At 42.4% G+C, this 25,247-nt stretch overlaps 2 protein-coding genes across 2 annotated transcripts; one reads left to right on the top strand and one right to left on the bottom strand.

Annotated features, from left to right (window-relative positions):
- Positions 1 to 393: 393 nt before the first annotated feature.
- On the top strand, positions 394 to 3,130 carry LOC128714002 (mitotic spindle assembly checkpoint protein MAD1). The gene is made up of 5 exons (XM_053808876.1): positions 394 to 514; positions 581 to 756; positions 850 to 1,939; positions 2,019 to 2,165; positions 2,403 to 3,130. Exons 1-5 carry the CDS (start codon positions 394 to 396, stop codon positions 3,128 to 3,130), a joined length of 2,262 nt encoding a protein of 753 aa, XP_053664851.1.
- A 5,312-nt stretch (positions 3,131 to 8,442) lies between these two features.
- Positions 8,443 to 21,316, bottom strand: LOC128710759 (gamma-1-syntrophin). The gene is made up of 9 exons (XM_053805612.1): positions 21,254 to 21,316; positions 20,996 to 21,151; positions 17,826 to 17,984; positions 12,201 to 12,327; positions 10,090 to 10,230; positions 9,812 to 9,996; positions 9,347 to 9,730; positions 9,045 to 9,248; positions 8,443 to 8,553 (listed from the first exon to the last, which is right to left on the bottom strand). The coding sequence occupies exons 1-9, from the start codon at positions 21,314 to 21,316 to the stop codon at positions 8,443 to 8,445; spliced, it is 1,530 nt and encodes a 509-aa protein (XP_053661587.1).
- Between the last annotated feature and the right edge of the window lie 3,931 nt (positions 21,317 to 25,247).

The raw sequence follows: 25,247 nt of genomic DNA, 5'->3' as shown, positions 1-25,247 counted from the left end.
AAACTTCAATAACCGTTAAAACCCGTTTTTTTGTCTTAAAAAACTCATTTCATTTGATTTTCCATCCCTGACATTCTGCCATCGCGATAGTGCGACGTCTGGCGGATTCAGGTGAAAGCTTGTGCGAAACGTCAAAACACACCGTTTAACGAAAACTGTCAAACTCATCCACACATTTCAACGAAGCTTTCAGCCAAAATAAGCATTCTTTCACGGAACGGGTGCGTTTGCCGATTTGCCGTAGTTTACGCGCTGCAAATTCCGTAAATGGTAGAAATCCGACACTTATTGTGACAAACTGGGTATAAATACGTTCCTAGATCAAGATTATACCAAAACCGGCACGGCAAGTGTGTTCGAATTTCCAAAGTGCAAGGGTAAATACACAGAGCAATGGAAACAAGGATGGATGGCGAAGGTTGTGATGAGACGCTAACGAAGTACGGACTGAGTTCGTCGGTCACGATGGGTTCAAGCCGCCTGAGTTTTGAAAACAATGTTTCTTTCGAATTGAGTAAGTTCATGTAGGCTTGTTTCAAGTTCTCGAACATTTCTTCTGATTGTTTTATTTTCATCGTAGATCGCAAGAAGCGCCGCATTTCCGGATGCGAGGGGACCAACGATACGATGCTCGAAGGTAATGTCAGTGCCGATTCCTTCTCGTCTGCAGCGACCGGGTACACGTCGACTCTGGTTGCGCAGAGCCCGTGGGAAATGCGTCGTATTAAGGCGGATTTGCTGGAGGCTCGATCAAGGGTAAGGGACACGCTGTTGTCACTACCGTGTGGCATTTTGGTCGTGTACCGGCTTTGTTGTTGACGTTACTTTATTTTACGGCGCTCGTTTCAGATAACGTTTCTTAAAAAAGAAATTGAACACCTTAACACGGAGATGGCAACGACCCAGCTGCGTAACCAGCACAAGATATCTTCGTTGGAAGAAGAGCTAGCATTTAACGGGCAGAAGGTGGCCGATCTAGAGAAGCATCTGCAGGTGTTACGCAAGCGGGATCATGTCTCCAAGCAAGATCTGACTAAAACACGCAATCAGTACCAACAGTTGAAGCAAACTGCCGACAGTAAACAGTTCGAGCTGCGTCAAACATTGCAGAAACTGGAGGAAAAGTATCATTCCGACACGCGGGAGCTCAATATGGAAATTCGCGATCTTTCCACCCAGGTCGCCGATCTCGAGCAACAGCTGTCGCTGGCACAGGACGAGCTCGACACGACGCGAGAACAAAACGACACGCTGCAGAGCAAAGCGGACGCGTACGATCAAACAAAGCGCGAGCTGGAAAATACCCAGCTCCGTTTGGCAGAGTCGGAATCACGCGTTAAAACGCTCGAATATGAGGTCGGCAGCTACGAGGACTGGAGAAGCCTTAAGAAGGTGTCCTCGGAACGGATAGCGAACGTGAACGAGCTGCAGAAAGACAACATCCGGATGACGGAACAGTTGAAAAACTTGCAGGATTTGATCAAAAACAAGCTGCTGCTCGAGGAACAGGTGACCAGCTTGCAGACCCGCCTAGAACAGTTCGAACAAAAGCAGGCCGAAACTGCTTCTCTGGAGGTGCGTGTGAAAGACATCGAGCGGGAGCTTGACGACTGGAGGCAGCTTGGGAAAGATTACTCGCCCAAGGAGGGATTTGTGAGCCCGATGTCGATGCGCAGCCACATCGAGCAGATACTCCAGAAGGATTTGGTGCTGACGAGCGAACAATCCTCGGCCCAGGCGGAGAAGAACCACATTCAGGTCCGCATCGACGAGCTGCAGTCGGAGAACGCGAAGCTTAACGGACGTTTGGCAGACTACAAACGGGCCCAGGAAGGTTTGCAAAGCATTGTGCATCGGGCGCAGAAGAAGCTGAATCTGGTTACCGGCGAGAGGGACTATCTGAAGCAGTTGCTCGAAACCTACGAGAATGATCTAACCAGTGAGTGGTTTCCGGTGATGAGTAGCGAGTGGTGTTAAGATGCCTGTTACTTATTAAAATATGTTTTTAAACCTTCCAGTTAACCACTCCGTCGTAGCCAGTGAGGGTGACAAGAAGCAATTGAGGGCCCGAATTGAAATGCTGGAAAAGACGTTAACCGGGTACAAGGACCTCTGCCAAAAGCAGGAAGCAGAACTTCAAGCCAACAAAGTGATGCCCGATATCAGTAAGTATATTTTCGTTTGATTAATCTCTAATCAGCGTGTTTCAGTAGTTTTCGCAAAGTTTTCAATCACAGTAGAAGATATCGTGTAAGCCAGCGTCTTCCACTATTGCGATATTAGCTTGAAATATTGTGTAGGAATTAGCCTTCTTCTGCTATTATGCTGTTGGTAGAAGATTGTTGTGAAATCAACGTCTTTTTCAACGTAACTTATGGTGCAATCCACTTCGCTTTATGTAGGTTTTGTGCTGACATCCGAGCAGTACGAGAAGCTGCGCAAAGAAATCGATGAACTTCGGACGGAAAATGAACGGCTGAAGCGCCGGAAGGAAGAGCTCGAGATGGAGGTCCACAACATGACACTCCGGGCGGAGATTAAGCGTACGACCGGACCACAATCGAAGGTGCTCCGGTACATCAACAGTCGGGCGACAGAAGATTTGGGTGCCGAGCATGCCTGCAAGCTGAAACTGATGGCCGAAATCGAGCGGCTCAAGATGCACATACAGCGGCTCCAGGAGACGAACCAAGACTTGACCGAGTGTCTGCACACCACGGACGAAACGGGCAACATTACGGCGAAGATAAAGGAATCGGTCGATTTGCGGCTGCAGCTGGTTGAACTACAGTCCAAGTACGACCAACGGAAGGAGCTGTACCAGCAGTCGTCGGAAGATTTCCGCACGGTGGTGAACCTGCTGTTCGGTTTCAAGATCGACCGGATCAGCGGTAGCTACTTCCAGCTGCGTAGCCAGTACGCTGAAAGTCCGGACGAGTATCTAAACTTTGCGCTCGCGTCGGACGGCAGTGTGCTGACGCTGCTCGAATCGGATTATGCCGCATCGTTACGCGATCTGGTCGAAACGCAGTTCAAAACACACAACTCGGTGCCGGTGTTTCTCAGCTCGCTGACGCTCGAGCTGTTTAACCGAACCACCATGATGGTTCAATACAGCGGATCGGAGTAAAGCGAATGCAGCACACCAGCGGGAGGATGCGCGTGTAAATTACAAACAAATGAATGATGTTTTGTCGACGTCTGGTTGTTGCCGCAGTACCCTGGGGATGAATGTACATTTCGTTTTGCAATCCTGCACACTCTAATTAATAAGAAATAAACTCCCAGGAATACTTTACAAACTACATGCACCAATAGCAACGTTTCGGATTTTTTAGTATCACGGCGCGTTACACTTCAGTTTTACAGTGTGTTTATTTTGGGGTTTCAATTTCCGCAAGTCCATGGGCGCGCAGGACTGAGCTAACAAGAGGGGGAGTTATTTAAAAATCCACACCCAGACAAGCGCGTTTCCAGTGAGAATTTTTGACGTTGTAAATCTACCGAATGGATCACCAAGGAAAACCAGGTTAAAGTGGAGGGATGAAAACGCGCTTCGACTGTTGTTAACCCATCTCGATTTGAGCATCATCATTTAGTTAGGGTTTTCCATCGCTTCTAGCTGCGTTATCTTTTAACGTAGACGTGGAAAATGAAATAAACTGTTCATTTAAGTAGTGGTGGTGATGGTGGTGCACAAAGAGCAAAACCTAGCTAACTTGTTAACGTATAAATCTATTGGAAATTGGTTGACTTAGAGTATGATCTGCTCTGGCAGAACACTCCTTGATACGGGTTTGTTTAACCACGTGGTTAAACACGATTTAGAATTGGGTTTCTAATACACATCATCTACCATTGTCACCTTCTAGTGATGTTCAATCAATTTCTTATCCTTATCATTTGTGCCTAATGTTTGTTTGTATGTGCGATCGTGTATATTTTTTCTTTTGGTATATTATGTCGCTTAAAATGGGCGGCAGTGCATTCGAAGAATGTGCATATGCGCATACCAGAGTAAATGGAGCAGGCTCCGGTTTTGGAGAGATTTGAGTGGTTTGATTCGGGCCGTTTCGATCGCACCGCCAACTCTACGTACGTACGGGTGCTGAATGCGATCAAATGTGGGAAGCTCCATCGATCGTACCTCGCATACGTGTTTGTAGTTACAAAGAGAGGATTTGGAAGAAAAAAACCACTGGACAAATGTCCTGTGATCAGCTATACGTGTATGTGTGCGTGGCGTGTCTGGGAAATGTGTATGGGAAATCATTCGCGTGTAAATATATGGGATGATAGACCTTCCGTTAAATATTAATATTTTGTATATTCTTGTATATAGCTTCTGTTTTCTGTGTGAACTGTCTTTCTTTCCCTCTCATACTATCACACACACACACACATATACATGCATAACGTACAAATACAAATTCTGTGTTCACGTTACGAACACCGTTTGATTATCCGCGTTGTATTGCATTAGAAGATCCTTACATGGTTTACTCGCATTTTAATGTTCACCCTAGTTTCACACATTTTGCAAAACAAAACACGTCTAATTAAGTAATGCAAAATCTGTTTCAGTAAAATTCCAAACCTACTTTAGATTTGTTTGCGTTATACGTGACTTTTTGCTATAATAAGTGGTAGACTTTCTCTAGCAGTAAACATTGTAGTTGTGCCTGCCATTTGTAGGACTTTTGAAGATAAAATTACGGTGTGGATGTGCTAAGGGAATTAATATTGTAAAATAAAAGATGATTGCGCTGCGAAGCGATCAAAATGTTCCCGTGCAAAAGGGGAAGTAGCTAACAGTCTGCGTATGGTGGGACCAACTAAAAACTGTTCATTATGAGCAGCTTCAAATAAATCGTAAGAGTGATCCTAGCTCATAGTATGGTGATGGACTGTCCTATGTGGATTTACCTCATAACACTGATTTACAACAAAATTTTCAAACAATGAAAAACGTGCCACGAACTATGTTAAAGAACTTACATATCCTACTATCACCATCCACAGTGTACTAACGCGCCAAAATGGTATTTTTTTCTCTCCCATTAACATACGATAATAAAAAAATATACAACCACTCTCCAGTCGCCTCCGGAAGCGCATTTGGCAAATGTAAAAGACAATGCCCGCACCTGGTGGGGCAACGTCAGAAGCGAACGAGCAGAAATATTTGGGTGGCATGTTGTGAAAATAGATTTCTGTTCTGGGTTTTAACAAGTATTTTGCTTTTTGTTTGTTGTTGCTTTACTCAGTTTTCTAATGTTTTGTGCAATCAACGATTGTAAGCTTAAAGGTTACGGGAACAGTATATTAACAAGCACCAAAACTCTTTTGCGACGATAACAGACCCAACAATATATGTGTTTGCGTGAAGTTCCCAAAGTAAAAGGAAACACGCGTCCATTTCGTTTCCTTTTGCACTTCAATTAAAGCAGTAAGTATCAACAGATAGGTTTCAGCACAAAATGGGATCACGAGCTTAAAGGTGTGTTTTAAATATGTGTGGCTGTGTGTAAGTTGTAACTCTTCCTCAAATCACCGATGCAATATGGAGCGATTCCGTAAACAGCAGTTAGACTAATTTTTAATTAGTTCAGTTCAGTGTGCACTTGCAAGATGACGATTGATATTTCCTTTCTTTTCCACATCGTAATGTATTACAATTTGCTAATATACTCTGTGCTTCTTTTTTTCTTCCTCTTTATAAGACACATAAAAGTAATTGCCTCATCGATAATTCGCGAAAAAGCGACATAATTAGTTGGTATTTTTTGTTTAATGTGAGCGGAGGTGTTTTGAATTATTGGGGAAAAATGAAAATGCAAATTTTAATAGCATCGTTTTTGTTTGGAGGCTTCCCATTGCTTACGTGGCCACTCGGGGTCAATACTGAATTTTGTTGCTTTGCTTTTTAACTCTGTTACAATTAAGGCTGGGCAGTTTTATATCTAGAAAAAAAAACAAAGATAAAAATCAGCTGATCAGGAGACAGTAAGTAGAAGAAAAGGGAAGTAAAGAGAGAAGAAAGCAAAACAAAAATGGGATATTATAAGAAGAAAAAAAACTATTAACTTTGCACAGAGCAATAATAAGTAACCAACACATGAAGTAGAAATATACCATGCTGCTCGAAGCACAGAGTTGAAAGATGCAGAAGAAGGAAGAAATGAACTCAAACCAAGAAACGAACCAACTAAGTTGATAAGCGAAGCGCAGTAGCCTTTACTAGGCGGGAAAGTCTCTTCGTTTATCTTCCTAATTTACAGCAATGTAACTTGCCTATTTAACTATTCTGATTTTTGTTTACCCATTTAACGTTGTGCCCTGTTTTTGTGTAACAGATTCCGATGGTTGATGTGTTACACTCATGTACTTGGTTTGTATTGGAACTTTGGAAAGGAATTTCTCCAGCAAAGTGATAGTAATGTAATTTGATTTTTGCTTCTTCCTTTTGTTTCCTTGTAGACTTTGATCTATTGACTATATTGGTAATGGATTTGCAGCACGTAGTAGCAAGTAGTAGTAACAGCAGTAGTAGTAATATTATTTGTGGGTTAGATGGTTTCCAGTATCCGGTTATAGACGTTAGGTTGGTTACCTATAATTGTTGACGTTGCTGTCGGCTTTTCGACTTGATATCCTTTTCGTTTGCTTTAAAGTGTGTTAAAATTGGGGAAGTTACTTGCACATACTATCTATCTACCAAGTTAGCTGGGTGTAGTTATTAAACTGTTTCTATTTCTTGTTTACATCTGGCTTTCGGCGGAGGGAGAAGTGACAGAGTTAGGGTTTTGATTTAATCTCCCAATATCGTACTACATCTTTAAACGTGTTTGCTTTTGCCGTCTGGTGGGTAAATGTTTCCAGTGTGCTCGGTTTGCGGCACTGAAAGAGTTGCGCTACCTAGTACTGTTACTATAACATTGTGTGCGTCTAATAATATAAACTATTTGAGAAACATCGGAGCTGATGTTGATGGTGCTGCTGGTATAATTTTCCTACCGAGTCGTGGACTATTTTTCCACACGTTTACTGTACAAGCGAGCCGATTCAAAATGGTTCGTTTTCGATGGACCTCGTGCACTATTTTTGATGAAACAAAATAAAACTCAAACCCGCCATCACACGTACATATCGAATCCCTAGTGGGAATTGTACACCACTATTCGTATCCTTCCTTTAGCTCAGTTATGTTTGTTACCTAATAATTAACAAAACCTCCACCGCTCCAAATCGCCCAACAAAACTAACAATATCCAACTTCTTGGTGGATTTGCAATTAAATCTGTCCAAATCACCTTACATGACCCAAGGCCAGTTGATAGACGTGCGAAGAAGCGTGCGCCAATGAACAACGTTCGCAGTGGAAATTACTGCCATCAATCAGTGCGCCCAGGGACTCCGAACGTTGCTCGCGTTGGGGGAGTTCGTCAGTCAGTCAGTCAAGGCGTTCGGTCACGTATTCATTCCACAACTGGTTGGAGTGCGAACTTCACGGAGGAAAGGAGTTTTCTAACGTTCTCTTTGGATTTATCAAGTCACCACGGTAAACATTGCTGGTACATGAAGTTGGCTTTCAATATAGAATGGTATTTCTCACACAGCAGAAGGAAGATCTTCAAGAGGTGATCTTCCAGAGAAAAGGACCCTGCGTACTTCAGTGCATAACCCTATTTGAGAGACATTCTTATGTGCAGCGGGAAGATATCAACACTCTGAGCCTGGGTAGAAATATTCGTCTCAGTTTTACTGTCCGCCCGTCACTATTTGCTTAAACTAGAACAAAACCTAAACTAATCGAACCTAATGCTTCTCGGGAGCTTTCCCCCATGCTCGACATGGTGGCTATATAAACAACAGTAGCCAACAATCACAACGAATGAAACCTATCCTTAAGTGGCTATTTTTAATTGCGGGTATGTGCCAACGAATTAATTTCTCCACGCTTATTCTCGCTTTTACGAACAATCTAGACTAATGCTACCGGCGCGCGGGATAAAGCTAAACGTCTCCACGGCAGGACGGTCCGCCGGGGGGTTTATCAATCCATCCATCAATTCAAAGGTGTCGCGAGTATCGTCAGCATCCACTCGACGCTTATGGTATCCGCACGGCGTTGGGTATATAATCGTTTAATTAATCGTATTGCGCGATGACATCTTGGGTCAGTTCGTTGAAGTCTGTAAGCTCTCGGTTGACAATGGCCATCCCACGTGGACGAGGGATCCCAGGACAGCATCCAGAAGTTTGTGCATTTGCTCGACCGGGACACCTGGCTGGTGCGCTGTGAACAAACCAGTTTCAGAACTGGGCACTGGGAAAGTTGGTACCGCCCGGCGCCAGGGCGCCCAGCTCTCAACTGTCCCGTTCCGTCGAGAAGCACATCACAGCACCCCGGGTGGGAAGTAATCCGCTGGACCTACCGTTCTAGGCTTGCTGGATCGAGCTCAGGAAGGTGGGATCGACGGAAGCAACTTTCGCCGTCAGAAAGGCATGCATGCAGAACAGCAAACTTTGCAGCACATGACACTCGAGCTCCTTTGCGCCGAGAACGTAATGCGGGATGTTGGGGGAATATCGAATCGAAGGTGATGATGATGATGATGGTGGACATAACCAATGGGTACCAATATGGATGAGTGAAGCAAAAGAGAGAAAAGAAGACAAAAAGAAACCGAAATTAGCATCAACACTGTTTACGGCAGGCATATACCGAGCATCAACTTGGATTGTTCCTAAACGTACGGAAGCAAATTTCAATCAAAAAGTTGAAAAAACGAGCAAACGGAAATGTGGAACGAAAAACGAACAACCCCAAAACTACTACACGACCCGAAAACGCCGAAAGCAGATTTTCGAGCATCCGAAGCCGTAATTAAAAGTCAAAATCGTAATTCGGAATATAAACGCCCGGTGTCAGGTGCAGATGGCAGGAAATGAACGCCCGGGAAAATTGCAAAAATGAATCGCAAAAACACAAAAATGCTTGGAAAGCAAGCGCGAACACAAGAAAAAAGGTCGTGTTGTACCTTCGTTTCGATGGTGCGCGTTTCGTGGTCCTGGAAGTGCAGCTTTAGCTTCGATTTGCCATCATCGCTGGAGCCGCGCAGTTGCGAGAACTTGTACTGCCAGATAACGGCCGCATCCGCACCCTCGGTTAGCGAAAATCCGGCCTGCCAGTCTAGCGTTAGTCCGCCCGTTTTGCCGTGATGGGACACGGCGAACGTTTTGCGCTACACAAAAGAGAGACGGAACGGATGTATGTTACGTTGTGCGGACGACCCATTCATCTCGGCACCGTCGAGGAGCCGAGAGCATGTGAAGAACTTACACCAAGCTTGATAACGCTCGTAACGATCGCCGCGTTCCAGCTGTTCTCAATCCGCAGCAGTTCCTGGCGCGTCTCCACACTCAGGTAGCGCGGCTCGTGACCGGAGCTTTGGAGCAGGAAGCAATGCTGCCGGGAGTCCACCGTTTCCGACTCCTTCACCACGCGGAACATCGTCTGGTACACCTTGTAGGCCACGTTCGCCTTCGTCAGGCCGGTCACGTTGAGGGGGGGCGAGTCGAACAGCATCACCTCGGTACCCTTCAGCACCAGAAAGCGCGGCTTGTAGCTCTGCCAGGAGATGTGATTGTTGATGACGCCCTCATTCACCCAGCCCATGTACTCGATCCGTTCGCCGACGGGGAAATTTCGGTTGAACAGCTTCATCTGGTGGAGAGCAATGATTCATTCAGTGTTGCACCGAATGCACGCGTACCCGCGGAGTTCGCGGAACATGATCCACCCTACCTGCAGGCTTGTCAACCCGACCACGTTGTCGGTGATGTACTTTAGCCACTGGCTGAGTATGGCTAGATCGTCGCAGTGTATAATGCCGGTAGTGGTCCCGTTCAGTCCTCGCACCTCGAACGCATTCGGTCGCAGTTTGTCCGTGCCATAGATGTACCTCGTGACGTACGCCATCATTAGGGGCACTGCAAAGGGGTAGGAAACAAATCAATCATCCAAAAAACGGTGGTATCAATGTCAGCGGTGAAAACATGCTGCCGAACGAACGGCACACGCACCCGATACCAAGTCGATCCATCGATTGTCCGGCTCGGAACTGATGGACACCGGTCGGCTACTGTTGACCGATTTCCAATTTTCATCCGCCTTCAGCTCGGCGCACGTCGCATCATTGTCCGATTCGGGCGTTTCTCGGCTTACTGTAGTGGGTGTGAGAAGTAATGAAATAAATTATGGAATCAGCTTTTTCGATGCAGCCCCGAAGGTGCAGTCCGGATGACTGATAGGTTCTATACCACTGCCAGGCACCGACTAGGTGACTGACGGAGAGTGCCTTCTGCATGATAAATGGCGCTTGCCTGAACACTAACAAGCAGCACTGGAGGGATCGCTTTTGGGAGAAGCTAATTGCCGGCAACTTGGAAGCGAGCTCCGCTTCCGGTAGGAAAAGTTTTTAGCAACAACTAAAGTGTGTGGACTGAAAAAGCTTTCTTGTCCGGCAGAGGTGGCAAACACACAATGGTTTTAAAGTAAAATTTTATGGAAGATTCCTTTACAGGCAGTCCCCGAGATATGCCGTTCCTCTTATTCTTAATATTTCTTACGCGGATTCGGAGACGCGGTTTTTGGAAATTTGACAGTTTATAGCACAGTTAGTTAAGTTAACTGAGTTAGTTTATAGCACAAAATCTAAGCCAAATGGTATAAAATTGGTCTCAAATAGCTTCCTTAGGCATATCAAACATTTGTTTTTAGTTTATTTCAATGTAATCTATCAAACAATCGCCTGGTTTGCTGAATAAATGAAGTGCAGATAAGATAATTATCTAACTTTGAAGCATAAACGATTTTACTTCCAGATTCGACTTACGCGAAAATTCGGGATACTCAGATTTTTCCCGGGTTATGGCGGTCCGCTATAACAGCGTATCTCGGGAACTGCCTGGACAGGCAGGGTTTTACATGACAAAGGAAGCTATTTTCGATCAATGTTACACCTTTTTGCTTAGATGTTGTGCTATAAACTAACTTAGCTGTCAACCTTCTAAAAACCGCGTATCTCGAGGACTGCCTGTATTAGGGGTGGACTAAAGTAGGGGTTTGGTCAATAGTTGTGGCGACGACACCATATCTCGGGGTCGTTCTTCCATAGACTAGACTGATTATCTGGCTGCTAGTAAATCTAGTAAAATGTTAAAAGGTGGCATAAGTAGTGTAGAATCACAATAAAAAAAAATCTTATCTTAAATCTTTACAATCTTAATCAACTTCGACTCCTTTATTTCAAAGAACATCGTGACGTGGCAATGTTGCGATGACAACGAAAAGACGTTTTTTATACATAGACTTTTCATCGTTGAGAAGAATCTCATCGAGATAAATCGCAGCAGGTCAACTCTAAACTAAAAACTAAAAACTCTAAACTCTTTATTTTGCCAGAAAATATGAGTGCTAAGTCACGAAAAAAGACTCAAAAAAAAAACAATTTCAATTAGTTTTTGAGTTACAGCTCTACAAAATAAATAAGTTCAAGAAATGTTGCTTTTAACACTGCTATCTAGTGCACATGAGTTTGCCGTTCCTGCAGAGATGTCCAGACTCACTAAGAAAACTTTCAAATAAAGTACAGTTTGTACTAAAAGGAGTACTAAAATGAAATTACATCATGGAGACGCTCGGGTGCTTCAGAGGTGTTTGTGGTAACGGCGAATCCTTAACCATTGGAATTCAGTTACGCAACAGTTCGTAATGCTACTTTCATTCCCGTAAGCACCCAAACGCAAAAGCAACAGAAGGTAGAACGCGTTATCCTTCGCACTGCACATATACACGCAGAAGGATGTAGACAACAGTACCCAGCAGAACTTGAGCTACAGCACTTCAGCTTGAAGAGAGTCGTTTTCCACTTTGTTGTCGTTTTGGTTTTGTCTCCGTTTCGCAATTCGTTCACCCAGTTTTTTTTCTGTTGAAATGACCGAATCCGAAGGGAAAAGGTGGTACACAAAAAAACTCACCCACCCCCTAACTGCCGACTTCCTTTTATGTCTGAACGTATCGTGGAGTCGTTCGAGAAACTAAGCGGAAAGGATGACATTTGCCTGTTTGGCTTGCAGACGTCCGTAGTTAGACGAGAATCGCGAAAAAAAACGAAATAAAAGCAGAAACTTACATTGTTTTTGCAGGAACGGCGTAGCGGCACGGTAATGCTTCACAGTGAGGACCACGATATCGCCAGCATTCCGGAGAATGTTGACCGCGTCGTCATGTGGACAGGCTGTAATGTATTCACCGTTCACCTGAAATTACAAAAAAAAAGTAGAGCAATTATACTGAAAGAGTCTTGGACACACAAAAAAAAGGGAGACGAAGATGACGTGCACTGAGCTCGTCTGATGTCGTTGACTTTTCGGAGGATGTTAAACACTACTTGACTGTTTTCATTTTCATCTGTGGCAGACTGTTACACACGGTATGTGAATGGTATCGGTTTTACGAGTAACGTGGTAAGGCGAGGTGGGGCTTTAGTTAATTAATTTGCGTTTTTATTGCTTTTGATCATGACCTGCGAATTTTTCACGACTATATTTGTTTATCTGGTATCACTGGCAATGGGAAAGTGAGTAAATTGGAAAAAATCTAACGCGTCTGAAGGTGACTTGTACGAAAGGCCTATCCTTTGTCGCGAGTGAGCTTATTCTCCCCAGGAATTCTATCTAGCCTGTTGGCAGAATGTATGCGATGCAGATCCTCGGGAGATTTATTTACTCGATATCTCCAAATGTCTCCAAACGACCCTAGTTTTGACGAACTCCCTGAAAGTAGAGTGTTCCTCCGCATAATGTCAAGGCTCATGTCTAATAATTTTGCGTTGAACGCTCATCTTTAGTGTACAATCTTGATTCCAATGATGGTTTGGAGTTGTAATTGTAATAGGGGTTCACGATGTAGACCACCTTCTGTGGACTTGTAAAGTTTTTGATGATGTCAGAGGACCACTGTTGGTGGCAGTAGTGGCAAATAATAGGGAACTTGGATGTCCCTATTAGCGACATACTCAATAGTCCCAGAGTTGAGGCCAGAATCTTAGTCGAGGCTTAGCTCAACAGAAGGACATAAACCATAATACTTAAAATAAATAAATATAGCTATGTATTAAGCAGCACATAAGAGAAAATTTCGCTTCAGCTAACAATATTTCTCAATAATTTTCCAGTTCTAGTTTTATTCTGCTCTGCGTACCTACAAAACAATGCCCAAAGCTCAAGTTGTTGGGACGATCCAATGTGCGCTAAAGTGAATAAAATATGAAGCATAAAAAATCATTTCCCACAATCTAATTAACATTTTGGCTCGAATTTTCACCTTTTCTGTGGCGTATCTTTAGCTGGTCAGTTGAAATAGTTCGAAGCCCTGAGGCTATGGCTACGAAGTGTTGAATTTTTAAAACATCATTGCAAGCCACGCGCTGTAACACAAGTTTCGTTTAGTTTTGTTATGGTTTTAGCCATGAATTTGCGTGGGTAAAACTGTACCGAACGGTTTGTAGATTCAATCCGTTCCGTCTGAACTTTACTCTTGTGTTGTTTCAGTTTTATGATGAATTTTTGATTCCGAGTTTTGAGCACTCACGGTGCATAATACCAAACACACCATCAGCTGGAAAAAGGATTAGAAAGCTTTTATAGGTGTGTAAAGTTTTACAATTACATTTGAAAATTTTACCACTCTTGACCTACAACCGATGGTCGTCCGGCAGCAAAAGCAGAACGTGCTATTTGCAATGCGCCACACATTGAACAACGTTTAATAATGGTAAAAGGCACACCGTAAAACACTGTACCTGGTGGTTTTGGAAAAATGACATCAAATAAGCCACAAAAACCCATGAATGAATGACTGATGTTCATTTGGCTGGGTGGCCCGTTGGCGATTGACGGGGACAGAAAGATGTCCCCTGCTTTCCCAAACGTCCCGTGTCCTCCGTTTGTCAAACGTTTTTCCTGTCATCAAAGATATATTGACACATTCGTTCGTTAACTTAATTAAACCGTCCGGGTCGGACTCGGTTACTGGCTTCGGTGCACTGTTGGGTGTTCTTGTGGTCAAGAGCTTTCATGATGCAGGAAAACAAAAGCGACACATACACGAAACAAATGGAGTAATGGAAGGACACAAAACCACACGCGGAACAGAACATAGTGGCGCCATTTGTTACATTTACCTTACCCAAGGACACACGTCCGGGTTGGTGAGTGTTTCAGTACACTGACTTTATCTGGGTTTTATTTCCCTCGGTATACTCTTTTACAAAGGACAGATGAGTGTACAGAGGATAAACGAAAAAAGCTCGCTCTAAGCTCCCGGTCCGATTGATGAAATGAATGGCTGGCAGACGAAGTTTTTGGTGCTACCAGGAAGGGATTAGTTAGTGCGATTGAGACAACGGCGTAATGTGACAGGACTTTTCTGCAGGACTCGTGCAGTGAGTAATGGGATCAGCTGTCACATCTACGAGCAGAGCATAAAACAGACGCAGGTATTCTGTTGATGTTCAATTAAAAGTACAATCATTCTGCCAAAACAGAACTTGATGTCTAATGGGAGGAATGGGTTGAAGTCATTCTCGACGCCGGTTAACTCGTTGAAACAGCACTAACCCATTAGGTAACACTCGTAAAACTTTACACCTTTTTTCCCCGGCTTTTGTAATCCCGGCAGCAAGAGGGAAAGGTTTTATTACGTTTTAAACGCTTTCCTAGCGCTGTTGTGCGTATGAAGCTAAGGATTAGTGCGAGATCGGATCTTTCTGAGTGTACTGAGTAAGAAAATGAATACAATGGTAATTAGAGCTAGTTTTTTTGTACCATCAACCAATTATCCTAGAATGATGAGTTTGCCAGTGAAATTCGACCGCATTAAGAACAAAATGATCTGTCTCCCTGATGGGAATTTATTTCCCATCCCTAGAAGTAAATAACTTAAATGCGTAAACAGATGACACTGATTCAATATGAAGTACTCTTATGATCGACATTAAATGATAAAATGAACTTTCCCGGAATAATCAAATACAGCCAAGTTGTAAGTATTAATCGTCACAGCGACATAAATTCACAATTAGACTTAAAACTGACCTTTTATAATCTCCCTTCGAACCTGATTTATTAGTTCATTGTGTCTTCATTGTTTAGTACCTATTATTATATAGACCATACGGCCAACAATAATTTTTCGGAAGGTGCCTGCCACAGTCGCTCTGCGTGGCAAAATATTTGGGACCGTTGGCCAAGGAATACCGAGGGATTGTTGTATTCGATCTCAAGTTTCCTTAAAGCTTTAGTTTTGTTAATATCGAATATCAAATAAAACATGTCAACACCAATGTGTGTGGGTGCGGCGTCAGGATTCACGATTTGGAGAAACACTGATAGCACTGCGTGTAGTACGAGTCTGCAAGATCCTTGATTCTTGAACGCAGTTCGAATTATTACAGTTAGCCGGGGTCCTCTAAACCGCCCACGGTTGAGCCAAATCCGCCGTTGGCCAATCCAATATCCCTGCCTGTTTGGCGGATGCATCAACACCATCACCACATCTCAATTTGGGGTTTTCTTAGCAGTCCAATATGTTTGACTTTGTGTCATATTTGTTGTATCTCACTCATCTAAGTAGATGTATGAGTGTGTAGCTTTACATGAAGCGGGTATTACATGATCTTAGTTTATGTTTAGCGCTCGTCTCGGATTAATCAACGGAGCTCGTGAGGACGAACTGCTTTTTGTCCCTGGGGACGTCGGCTCTCAATAAACACTCTCTACTATGTGTGCATCCCATCGAGTAAGACGTACTGAAGATTTGTACAAGCGTCCGAAATTCGTGTCTTTCTTCACTCCCTGCACGTGTATGCTTGTTTGAAAGTATAAATGAGTGGGATGCGTGAATGTAGCCTATATTATACGCCTACCTAACAATCTGTCTGCCTAAGAGAGTGCTGCAGCAGTTTCGCAATATCCATACGATGATCGAAACAAGACCTTCATTAAAAAAAAGATATTTCACTCTAGCTTTCTTGAGATTGGCACGCAGCAGCACGACCGACTTCATCCATTATTAGATTCATCCTTCACGATTCGGATTCGAAAATGGCTCCCAATTAATGTGAAATGTATATAATGTAATTTTTACTTTTAAGGCCATGGTATGAGATACAAAAGGTATACCAAACTTACAATTCCGTACAATTTCCAAATGAATCTTTTGGAATTTCTGCTAGCTTCACTTCTTACACAACTTCGACAGAGTCGTCATATTAAGGCAATCACCGAGCAATTAATGTTTGAATCCAAACAACAACCAAACTTTCCACTCTAAATTACCGACGATGATTTAATCTGCCACGGCTGCCTAAAACTTTTCCGACATGCTTTGCCTAAGGTCGAGTCAGGAACCGTTTTTCCTTGTCTCGTCTCCATCTCAAAAAGCGAATAAACGATAAAGAAAAGAATAAAGAACAACCCGTTCGTTAAGCTGTCCCTGTTAATTAATTCCTAAAATACAGGTAAACATCGCGAATATGAATCGAATGCAATGATTCTGTTTGCTGTGGCACAATCTTACGTTGAATGACAAAATAACCGCTTGTAGGAAAATGTGAAACCATTTTTCCTGGTTTTCTATTTCGAAAATTTCAAATTTAATTGTAAGCCCGTAAGCCGCGGCCTGGGGAGAATGAATGAAATGCGCTGGCTCGAAAAACTACCCGGTTTCCATGTGGATGCAGAGCGTTGGGATTAACCACATTTTCCCTTTCCGGAAAAGTGTCGGGCAGGGATTCCCTTTTTGTTTTTTTGGAAGCTTCCCAACGGAAACTTCCGCCCGCGGTTTCAACGAAGGTTTGTGAAACAAAAAGTACACTCGGACGGTTACGGCCGGTTTACTTGGCACCGGAAACGGGAAGTACTCTTATTACTTTCCGGAAATCCCCTCTTTTTCGGAAGGCTGCCTAGGAGAATCAATTTGGCTGGTTGAATGCAGCACCAGGCTGATTGGCCGCCGTTGAAGAGCTGCAAAGTGATCCTGATTATTTTTGTGGCCGTGCTTTCGCCACAAGGATGAAACAACGTGAAATAAGGCTTCCAGAACCTTTGGGGTGGATAGGAAAAAAGGAACAACAACACTGCAACAAATCAGGATTAAAACAATTTTGGCCTCGTTCTGGTGTTCGAAATTGTTTCCCTAAATTTTGCTAGGATTTGGTGCGAGACAAGATGAGGTAGAACTTTCACAGAAATACACAAATTTTGCCTCGCCTAACATAATTGTGATGATTTGATGGGGGATAAATTTAAATTTCCGACTCGTTTGCGATGGTTGGCTGGAGATAGGCTCAACAAGCGGATGTATTTCTTATCGTTTTCATCCATATTTACCCCAAAGTCCTCTCTGCGTTGCAATCCATTCGAAAGTGAAGCGCCGAAAAGGAAGTGCAGAATCATGTACAGAAATACAAAAACAGGATCCACAAGAAACCTGAAAACAGCCCAAGTAGTATGTCGTCGAAACTACCAGCGCCATTAGCCTGGGATCCCTTGTCGTTATTGTCGGCAGTGGCTGCCTTTAGTTGACGTTTATACCAACAGGTACCTTACGGTGGGGTTTTCTCTGTCTTTAGGTCACCTACAGCGTGACTTTAAACATGGACGGAAAAAAAGGGAACAAGATCCCTGCGGTGCGATAAAAACTGGCGTTTCCACACCAACAGGACACCTGGGACACGATAACCGGTGGTACTTACCTTGATGATGGCATCCCCAACGAACAGCTGACCTGTTGCGTCGGCCGCCTGGTCTTTGTAGATGCGTGATATCAGTATCGGCAGTTTGTGCTCGGCGCCACCCTTTATGCTCAGTCCAAGGCCTCCCACTTTCTGGCGCGTGATCTGCACCATGCGTTCCTGGGGAGTGTAGGAAAGGTGAACGAGATGAGAAATAAATGTCGATTGACGCACTTCGACTCAGCTTCCTTTAAAGCACGATGGCAATGAGAAATTTATCTATTTTTATCATTTGTTGAGCTTAACGCAGTGTTTATCTTATTTTGGGTGAATTCTGTTACTATAAATATTTGGCTTATACAGCTACCTCATATCATATTTCGCACTAGTACACGAAATATGCGTTATAATCGACATTTTTAAAGGAATTCCGGGAACTGCCGTAGTAAGTTTTGTGTGTATCAATTAAATTCCAGCAAGAAGTACTTAATTTTGAAATTCACTTACCTACAATGACTGTTATAAGCAAAATGAGCTATACACTTACACATGTACAATCGTTGTCGTGTAGGAGAAAACACAGTCTCAAGGTTTTTGGATATACGTATACGAATAAAATGAATGATTATGAAAGGATTGTTTTCATAGGGTTTTTCACAGTTTAAGTGGAACAGTTACAGGCATTTAAGGATTCTATTCAAGTTGAACTGGAATGTGCTGCGAATATTTCCCAATTTTTATATGCTCCTGAAAATTCCCTTAATCAACGTTTCTTTCATGTCGGAAAGTTGTACAAATGTGTGAGTTGTCTTTGAGTTGTCCAAAACCTTGAGAAGTAAAGCAACTAAATCTGTTTTTACATTTACAATTTAAATTAATTTAATTTACAATTTAAAAATTTTACAGTTTTTGGTTTTTTATATGGAATTAAAATTTTAGGCTGGCAAATATTTCTGAACCCGTGAGATATTTTATTAACACGGCGTTTACGAGTATTTACGACAAAATTGTTTTTTTAATCATATTTATAAAAAGGTACGTGCTTAGTTTCGCTTTTGCATTAACAGTTTGCTACTATATGTAGCAAGCAGGGGCTAGCAGGTCGTTAACCCCGGAAAAAGAACCTTTAAATATAAGCACCATTTAAAATTGATAATTTGTTATGCAGTATTTGCCATTAATACCACTGTACATACAGTGTACAATTCGTATCAGTCACCATAAAAAAGAGCATAAAAGCAAACAAACAATTATCAACCGATTACAGCACGGTAAGGTTCCTGGTTTCCTAAACCTGTTGACCCACAACAGCGAACATTATCACTGGCGATAATGTAATCATACGGTTGTGGCAAGGCCCGTACAAACAGACTCCATTCACTAATGCATGCATGGGTGTTCAATTTTATTTCATATAGGAACACATGCTCAGGCAAACAGGCGACGTTTGGGTAATTGGTTTTGCGTTGGATTACCTCGCATGCAAACAGCCACAGCCACAAGTACCCGGCATACACGAGCTCTGAGAAAGATCTACAGTAAACACAGTGGAGCTTTGGTTGGAAGGGAGATTTGCACAAAAAAAAGCTCCACGCTAAAGCGATAATTAGTTTTTACGGCCGCCAATCGACTAATGTGGTATCGGTTTAATGTTGCCTGGACGATTAGCTCGGCGGTGCCTGTGCACACCCTTTTTAGCAGAATGTTGCCGAGCGGGCTGTAGAGGACCGAGAAAGAGGTTTCTTTTCCGTTTCGTCGGACCACCAGGAATTTGCCGGTCTTCGATTGCCCGGGGCGCTGGCTTTCGGTTGTCAGATTTGGGTGGTTTGTTTACGCAGTTTTGTTAACGTTGGTCGGTGTGCCGGTGTGTCTGTGTTTTTATGCATGGTAAAATAAAAGAAATTTGCCGCCAACTTTCAGCGCGGCTGTGCTTATCAAGTATCAGTCTGGGCACAACAAAAAAAAAAAAAGAAACCACTTGCCATTGATGATGTAAACATAACCTATTTAAACCAAAATTTACGAATACGCTCATTGAAATAACGGATTCACGATAGGGGTGATTTGGAATGACCTTTTCATTGATTTGTGAGGGTTAATAGTTCGCTTTCCTGAATGAGTAAAATGGTACTTAAGACTGGACTTACTCGGTTGGGTGTTATCATTTGTTTATTATTTAGACATCATCATTCGAGATTAATGCTCTTAAAACAATGCAAAACAATAATATGCCCCCTATTGAGACGTAGTTTATGGCAGGTCATTGAAATATGTTGGCCATGATGTCGATAAATAGAATGTGTTGAATAAAGTTTGCCTGATGTTTTATGAAAAAGTCATTAACTACTAAAGTTAATATGGGCACTAACACGGTATTGAGGTATTTTTGTTCTGATCACTTAGTAAACAGATTCAAACAGTTGGATTATGCGTTAAGAGGTTTTTAGAGTTTGTACTCTTGGAGTTTGGATAAATCAGTCATGTATTTACAGAATTTCCGAGTTCATCTGACAGAGTCAGAGGCGTCAGTATTCTTCTTCAGTGGTACAACAAAATCAAGAAGGATTGTCATTTCATTTCTGAATTTCTTTGACTATATTTACCCTCAACTGAATACTCAAGCCTTGCGTACGGGGGATTGGTACGGATAGGATTTTAGACCGGCCCTGTCGGATGAAGACCAGCACCACTACCAAAATACACCAGCGGGTCAACCGAGAATTCTATAACAAAAGCGTCATTCATACACCCTTTCATTCTCACATGAAGGTTTTGCATTCACATATTTGCACAGTTTTCCACGTGACATTCGTGAGAGCATAGAGTAGTCTCTTTTTAGAGCGAGATACAGATAGTGCGTAGGATTCCAGATCAACTTCAGCTCGTTTTAGTTCAATTTTAACAGAATCCAGAAATGACATTTATTTTGCCTATTATCCTTGAAAACCCTGTAAAAACGGTAAATTTGATATAGGTAATGTAAAAGCTCTACTATCTGTATGTTCATTGCATTGTGTATAAAAACCCTATTGACATACATTCAATAACACCATTCTACATCTTTTAATCTTCAAGTTCTGGGCAAGTAATATCTGAACACTTTACACTGTGTGATGTCTATTTTAACCAGTAGCTTTAGTATTTTTATATAAATAAATATTCTTATTATAATACTCAATAGTTTGGCTTACCTTAGACTCAATAGGCGGATGTGTTGCGTTCGTGGGTGTTGGAGCGGGTGTGGTCGTGTCCTGTTTCTGGATCGTGATCATCTCCATCGATAGATGCAGCCGGGCAAGCTCTGGTTTGCTTTTGCCATCGCTTATCATAACCATCCCGGTGCGGGTCTGCCAAAACGGCGCATTGAATATAGAAAAAAATCATATCAGCATCGATCCGATCGACACATATTGGCTGTAATCAGCTGAACACGTGCTCGAACAACTTACCTTCAGATTCTGATCAACTTTCTCTTCGATCGGGGTCGCCATCTTGGACGCGTTGATCTTCATATTTTGCTGCCAACGAGAGAAGCACAAGTAGAATGGGAAATGAATTACCGGGTGGGATTGGAAAATTTCTACCAAACGTTGTTCCATTTGCCAGCGACCATAATGCCGCCCACACAGCCGGGATGGAGATGGGTATGGGATCGATAGGATTGTAATTAAAATTTTATGAGCAAAGTTTTGCACCAACCAAGCGCAGCGGTAGCTTTAAAATGCTGGAACTAATATTCTTTGGCACGATTTTTCTTCGCCTGTCCCGATAAATGGGGGAGGTGGAATCCAATAAGAAAAGGCCTCCCGGGCAAGCGTGACGGGGCGCCGCGTAGAAGCTGATTAAACTTAGTCAATTTTTCAGCGCCCTTGTGCTCACGTGTTTTTCCTGCCGTAAGATTTTTGGGCTCCTTCTGGTTTGGATTCGCTGTTAGCGATAGTAAAACGCTTGCTCGTAAAACGGTCTATAAGGGTTGGAAGTTAGATGGTTTTACCCCGTTCCACCAGCAGCTCTACGGTTGAGGAAGGTTAGTTAGCAGACGTACTCGTACTCTATCAAATGCCAATTTCTGGTAGCGATTATTGGTTGAAACCGTTCCATCAAGCACCTCGTACGAACGCAGAACTGTGCAGCAGAAGCAGCTAACAAAAACGGATGCAAAATTAACACATTTTTCTAATCCTCATTTTACGAGCGACCACCATAGCGGTGAAATAAGTATGATTAAATATAGATTACGAAGGCTTTTCTACAGCTAATTTGCCATCCAACTATTCCGAAAAAAAGCTCACGTCTTCCCTACGGATTCTCCCAACACACTTAAGCATCCCATGTTTGTTAGATTCGCTCGTCGTAAGAAAAGAGGTGAGCAAATAAGTGCACGTGGCCTCAGCAGGAAGGCGATTTGGTACGGTGTTGGAGGTGGAAAATGAATGAAATAATTACACTAAAGTGTGTTGATGGGCAGGAGCACAAATTTCTTTTCCATTCTCCATCTTTATCCCGGCTGGGTGGTGCAGCGTGAGTGTGGAGGAAACTCGGCCACCATAAACCAGCATCGGGAGAAGAAAAAGTAACCTACACTGACACCATCCAGACAAACTGGCTCGCCCGTTTTAATGGGAAGAAATTCATCTTGATAATCATTATTAACTTCGTTTTTCTTCGCCGGGCTCGAAATGAGCTGCCGATGTGATGCTGACGCTGTGCTTAAAGTCTCTGATGAGCTGCTCGAACGCTGCCGGCCACCACATTAGGTGTTCGCAGCTTAAGATGTAATTGCTATCCGCGTGTGTGCTGCGGTCGGGCTGGTTGGTAGTAGCAGCGTTTTGCATGAGAAATGAAACTAGTCATTTAAGTGTGCACACGATCAGCCCCGGTACCGCTGGGTGGGCAAAGGAGTCGTATCGTGTGTACACCGGTGGCGGCGAAGCACCGCAGAGTTGATAGTCAAACATGCCATTTCGACAACGGAAAACATAAACTCGTCCGTCCGACCCTCTTGCTCGGCAGCGCATAAGGAGCGGCAGGTACGGGTGGTATGTAATTGAAAATTAATTAAAAATTACATAAACGTTTGATCGCACGATCGTACAATCGGGAAGCTGTAATGGATGCGGGCAGGTATTAATGTACGATTGACTTGTTCGTGCATAATTATTGCAAGCCAAGTTTACAATTATCACTTTCTAGTTCTCCCGCGCGATTGTAATGGCATTAGCATACCGATCACCTAAACATTACCAGGCAGGGGTTTGCATCCATTATCAGATATGATTGAGAAGCAATATAATTTTACACGATTTAACAATTTAACAGTATTAATTTTAAAACAAGTAAGCTCTCTACTTGTTTTAACGTTTTACGTTTAACTTGTCATGTTTTGTTTTTTTAAGCTTAGTTTGTATATTTAGTATTTTCTGTTTAAGTTGACAAAAACAGAAACAAAATTATTGTAAAATAAAAATATTAAAAAATATGTAAAAATATGTTTGTTATTTCTTATAAATCAATAACAAATAACACAAAATATTGGTAACCATAGAAATTTTACCTACAATTTTGAATGTTGCTCCGAGAGACACATTAAATGTTATGTTGCATTGGTCAGGAAAGTTAACCTTTTTGAATTTTGCGACTGCATCAGAAAACTTTTCTAAAAAATCCGCTTTTAGGAACTATAACTCTAATGTGAAGATTCACTATTAGGAAAAAGGATTTTACAACATAAATGTACCAGTAAATTGACTTCGGTCATTTGATACTAAAAATGACATTTTAATAAAGTCGTTGATCACACTAAACGTCATAATACAACAGTTTTATCTTGAAATCTTTGTTACGCCTGAAATGAAATTGTCTTTTATTTCTTTAATCCGCAATTTTAATACGCTAGATATTAATGAGAAACGATAGAGAAAGGGTACAGTAGGAGCATAGTTTTAGACCAGATTTGATTAAATTTGTCCAAACATTATAGATCTTCAAATGTAAATTCAATCAATTCAAAAATTATAAAAAATAACAATAATGATGGGGTGTGTCAGAGATAAAGAAAAATGCAAGAAGCAAAACGCCTTGTGAACATTGCATGAATTTTAGATCAAATGAGGCTCAAATCGTTACAAAAACCCATTTCCACTTCCGAATTACTTCAAGCGTCGGAAAACCCCTGCCATCAATGTGTTCACAGCATCGCCATACAAAGACCAAAACAAACGACAGCAATTAATAGAGAAATCATGTTGTACAGATAAATTAAGCCAGTTTGCAAGATCACAAGGCAGCCACCACACGCAACAAGAATGTAGATGGCATCGATTCCTGGTAAATGGTGGCTACGGAAAGAAAAACGTGAGAGCAAATAAACACAAATTGATCAATTTGTTTTGTTATGCTTTGTCAAATCCCTTCGCGCAAAAGGGGCCAATCGACATCAGCATGATCAAGAGTTTAAATAAACACCACCAACACTCGGGACGTTAAACGGTGCAATTTTCTGTGCCCGTTTCCCGCTTCGGCGTATCAAAGCTTGTTGAAACGTTTCATTATCCATTAAATTGTAACGGTTATAATTTATTGCACTATTGATGGGGAAGGAAAAATTACCAACAAAAACAAAACAGGATCTTCCAACTTTCGGTGATGCCTCCTCTGCCATTTTTTTTTTGTTTTTTGGCAAAAGAAAGATTGTCCCGAAATAAATAGCAAAAGGGTCCAGCCTTCCATGCGCGATCATCCTCGAATCTTCTTTGGTGTATCTTTCGCGCTGCAAATCCAGTTCAGCAGCAGCTTAATGAATCGAAGCACTTGTGAAAATTTACTCATTAATCAATTTGATCATGAAACCTGCATCGATACATAACCTCGGGTAAGATTGGTCGAGTTCCCGTTTGCCCTTTTGCTTCTACGGAATTGGGGTTCGAAATGCTTTACGTTGCGCAAACATGTTTTTTGCCTTGCCATGAAAGCTTGGACTATGAAACCGTGGTGGTTTTTTGCTAACCCAAAACTGATACGGTTCAGCATGCATTTATTTCTTCCCACCAACACAGTTCCCTCTTAGTTTTGCTTCTGTAGAATTGTTTGAGGTTTATCATAACAGAATCATGGCTCTACCGGCTCTTGTCTGGACCAACGATGCTATCTCAGCGCAATCCAATCGAGAACATCGCCACAATAAAGCGCACGGCCGAACGAGGATGAGCTAAAGCGTTTGGGGCAGGCAAAGAAAGACAAATAAATAATCTCGTTGGTTTCGACCGTCTTTTAACCATGACCCAAAAATTGTGCACTATGCCAGACTTGGGAAGGTTCTCTGCTATTGAGACGATACAGTGATTTTCCCAAGAATCAGCACCTTACACGGTGTATAATAAAGTGTTCTCAATCAGTTAAAGTGGATCAGTGATTTGATAAATATTTGAATGGATCCGAATTTGC

Source organism: Anopheles marshallii, chromosome 3, assembly GCF_943734725.1.
Source record: "Anopheles marshallii chromosome 3, idAnoMarsDA_429_01, whole genome shotgun sequence".
Lineage (NCBI taxonomy): Eukaryota > Metazoa > Arthropoda > Insecta > Diptera > Culicidae > Anopheles > Anopheles marshallii.
Note: the sequence above shows the minus strand (reverse complement) of the source record. Positions and strands in the feature narration are given on the sequence as shown.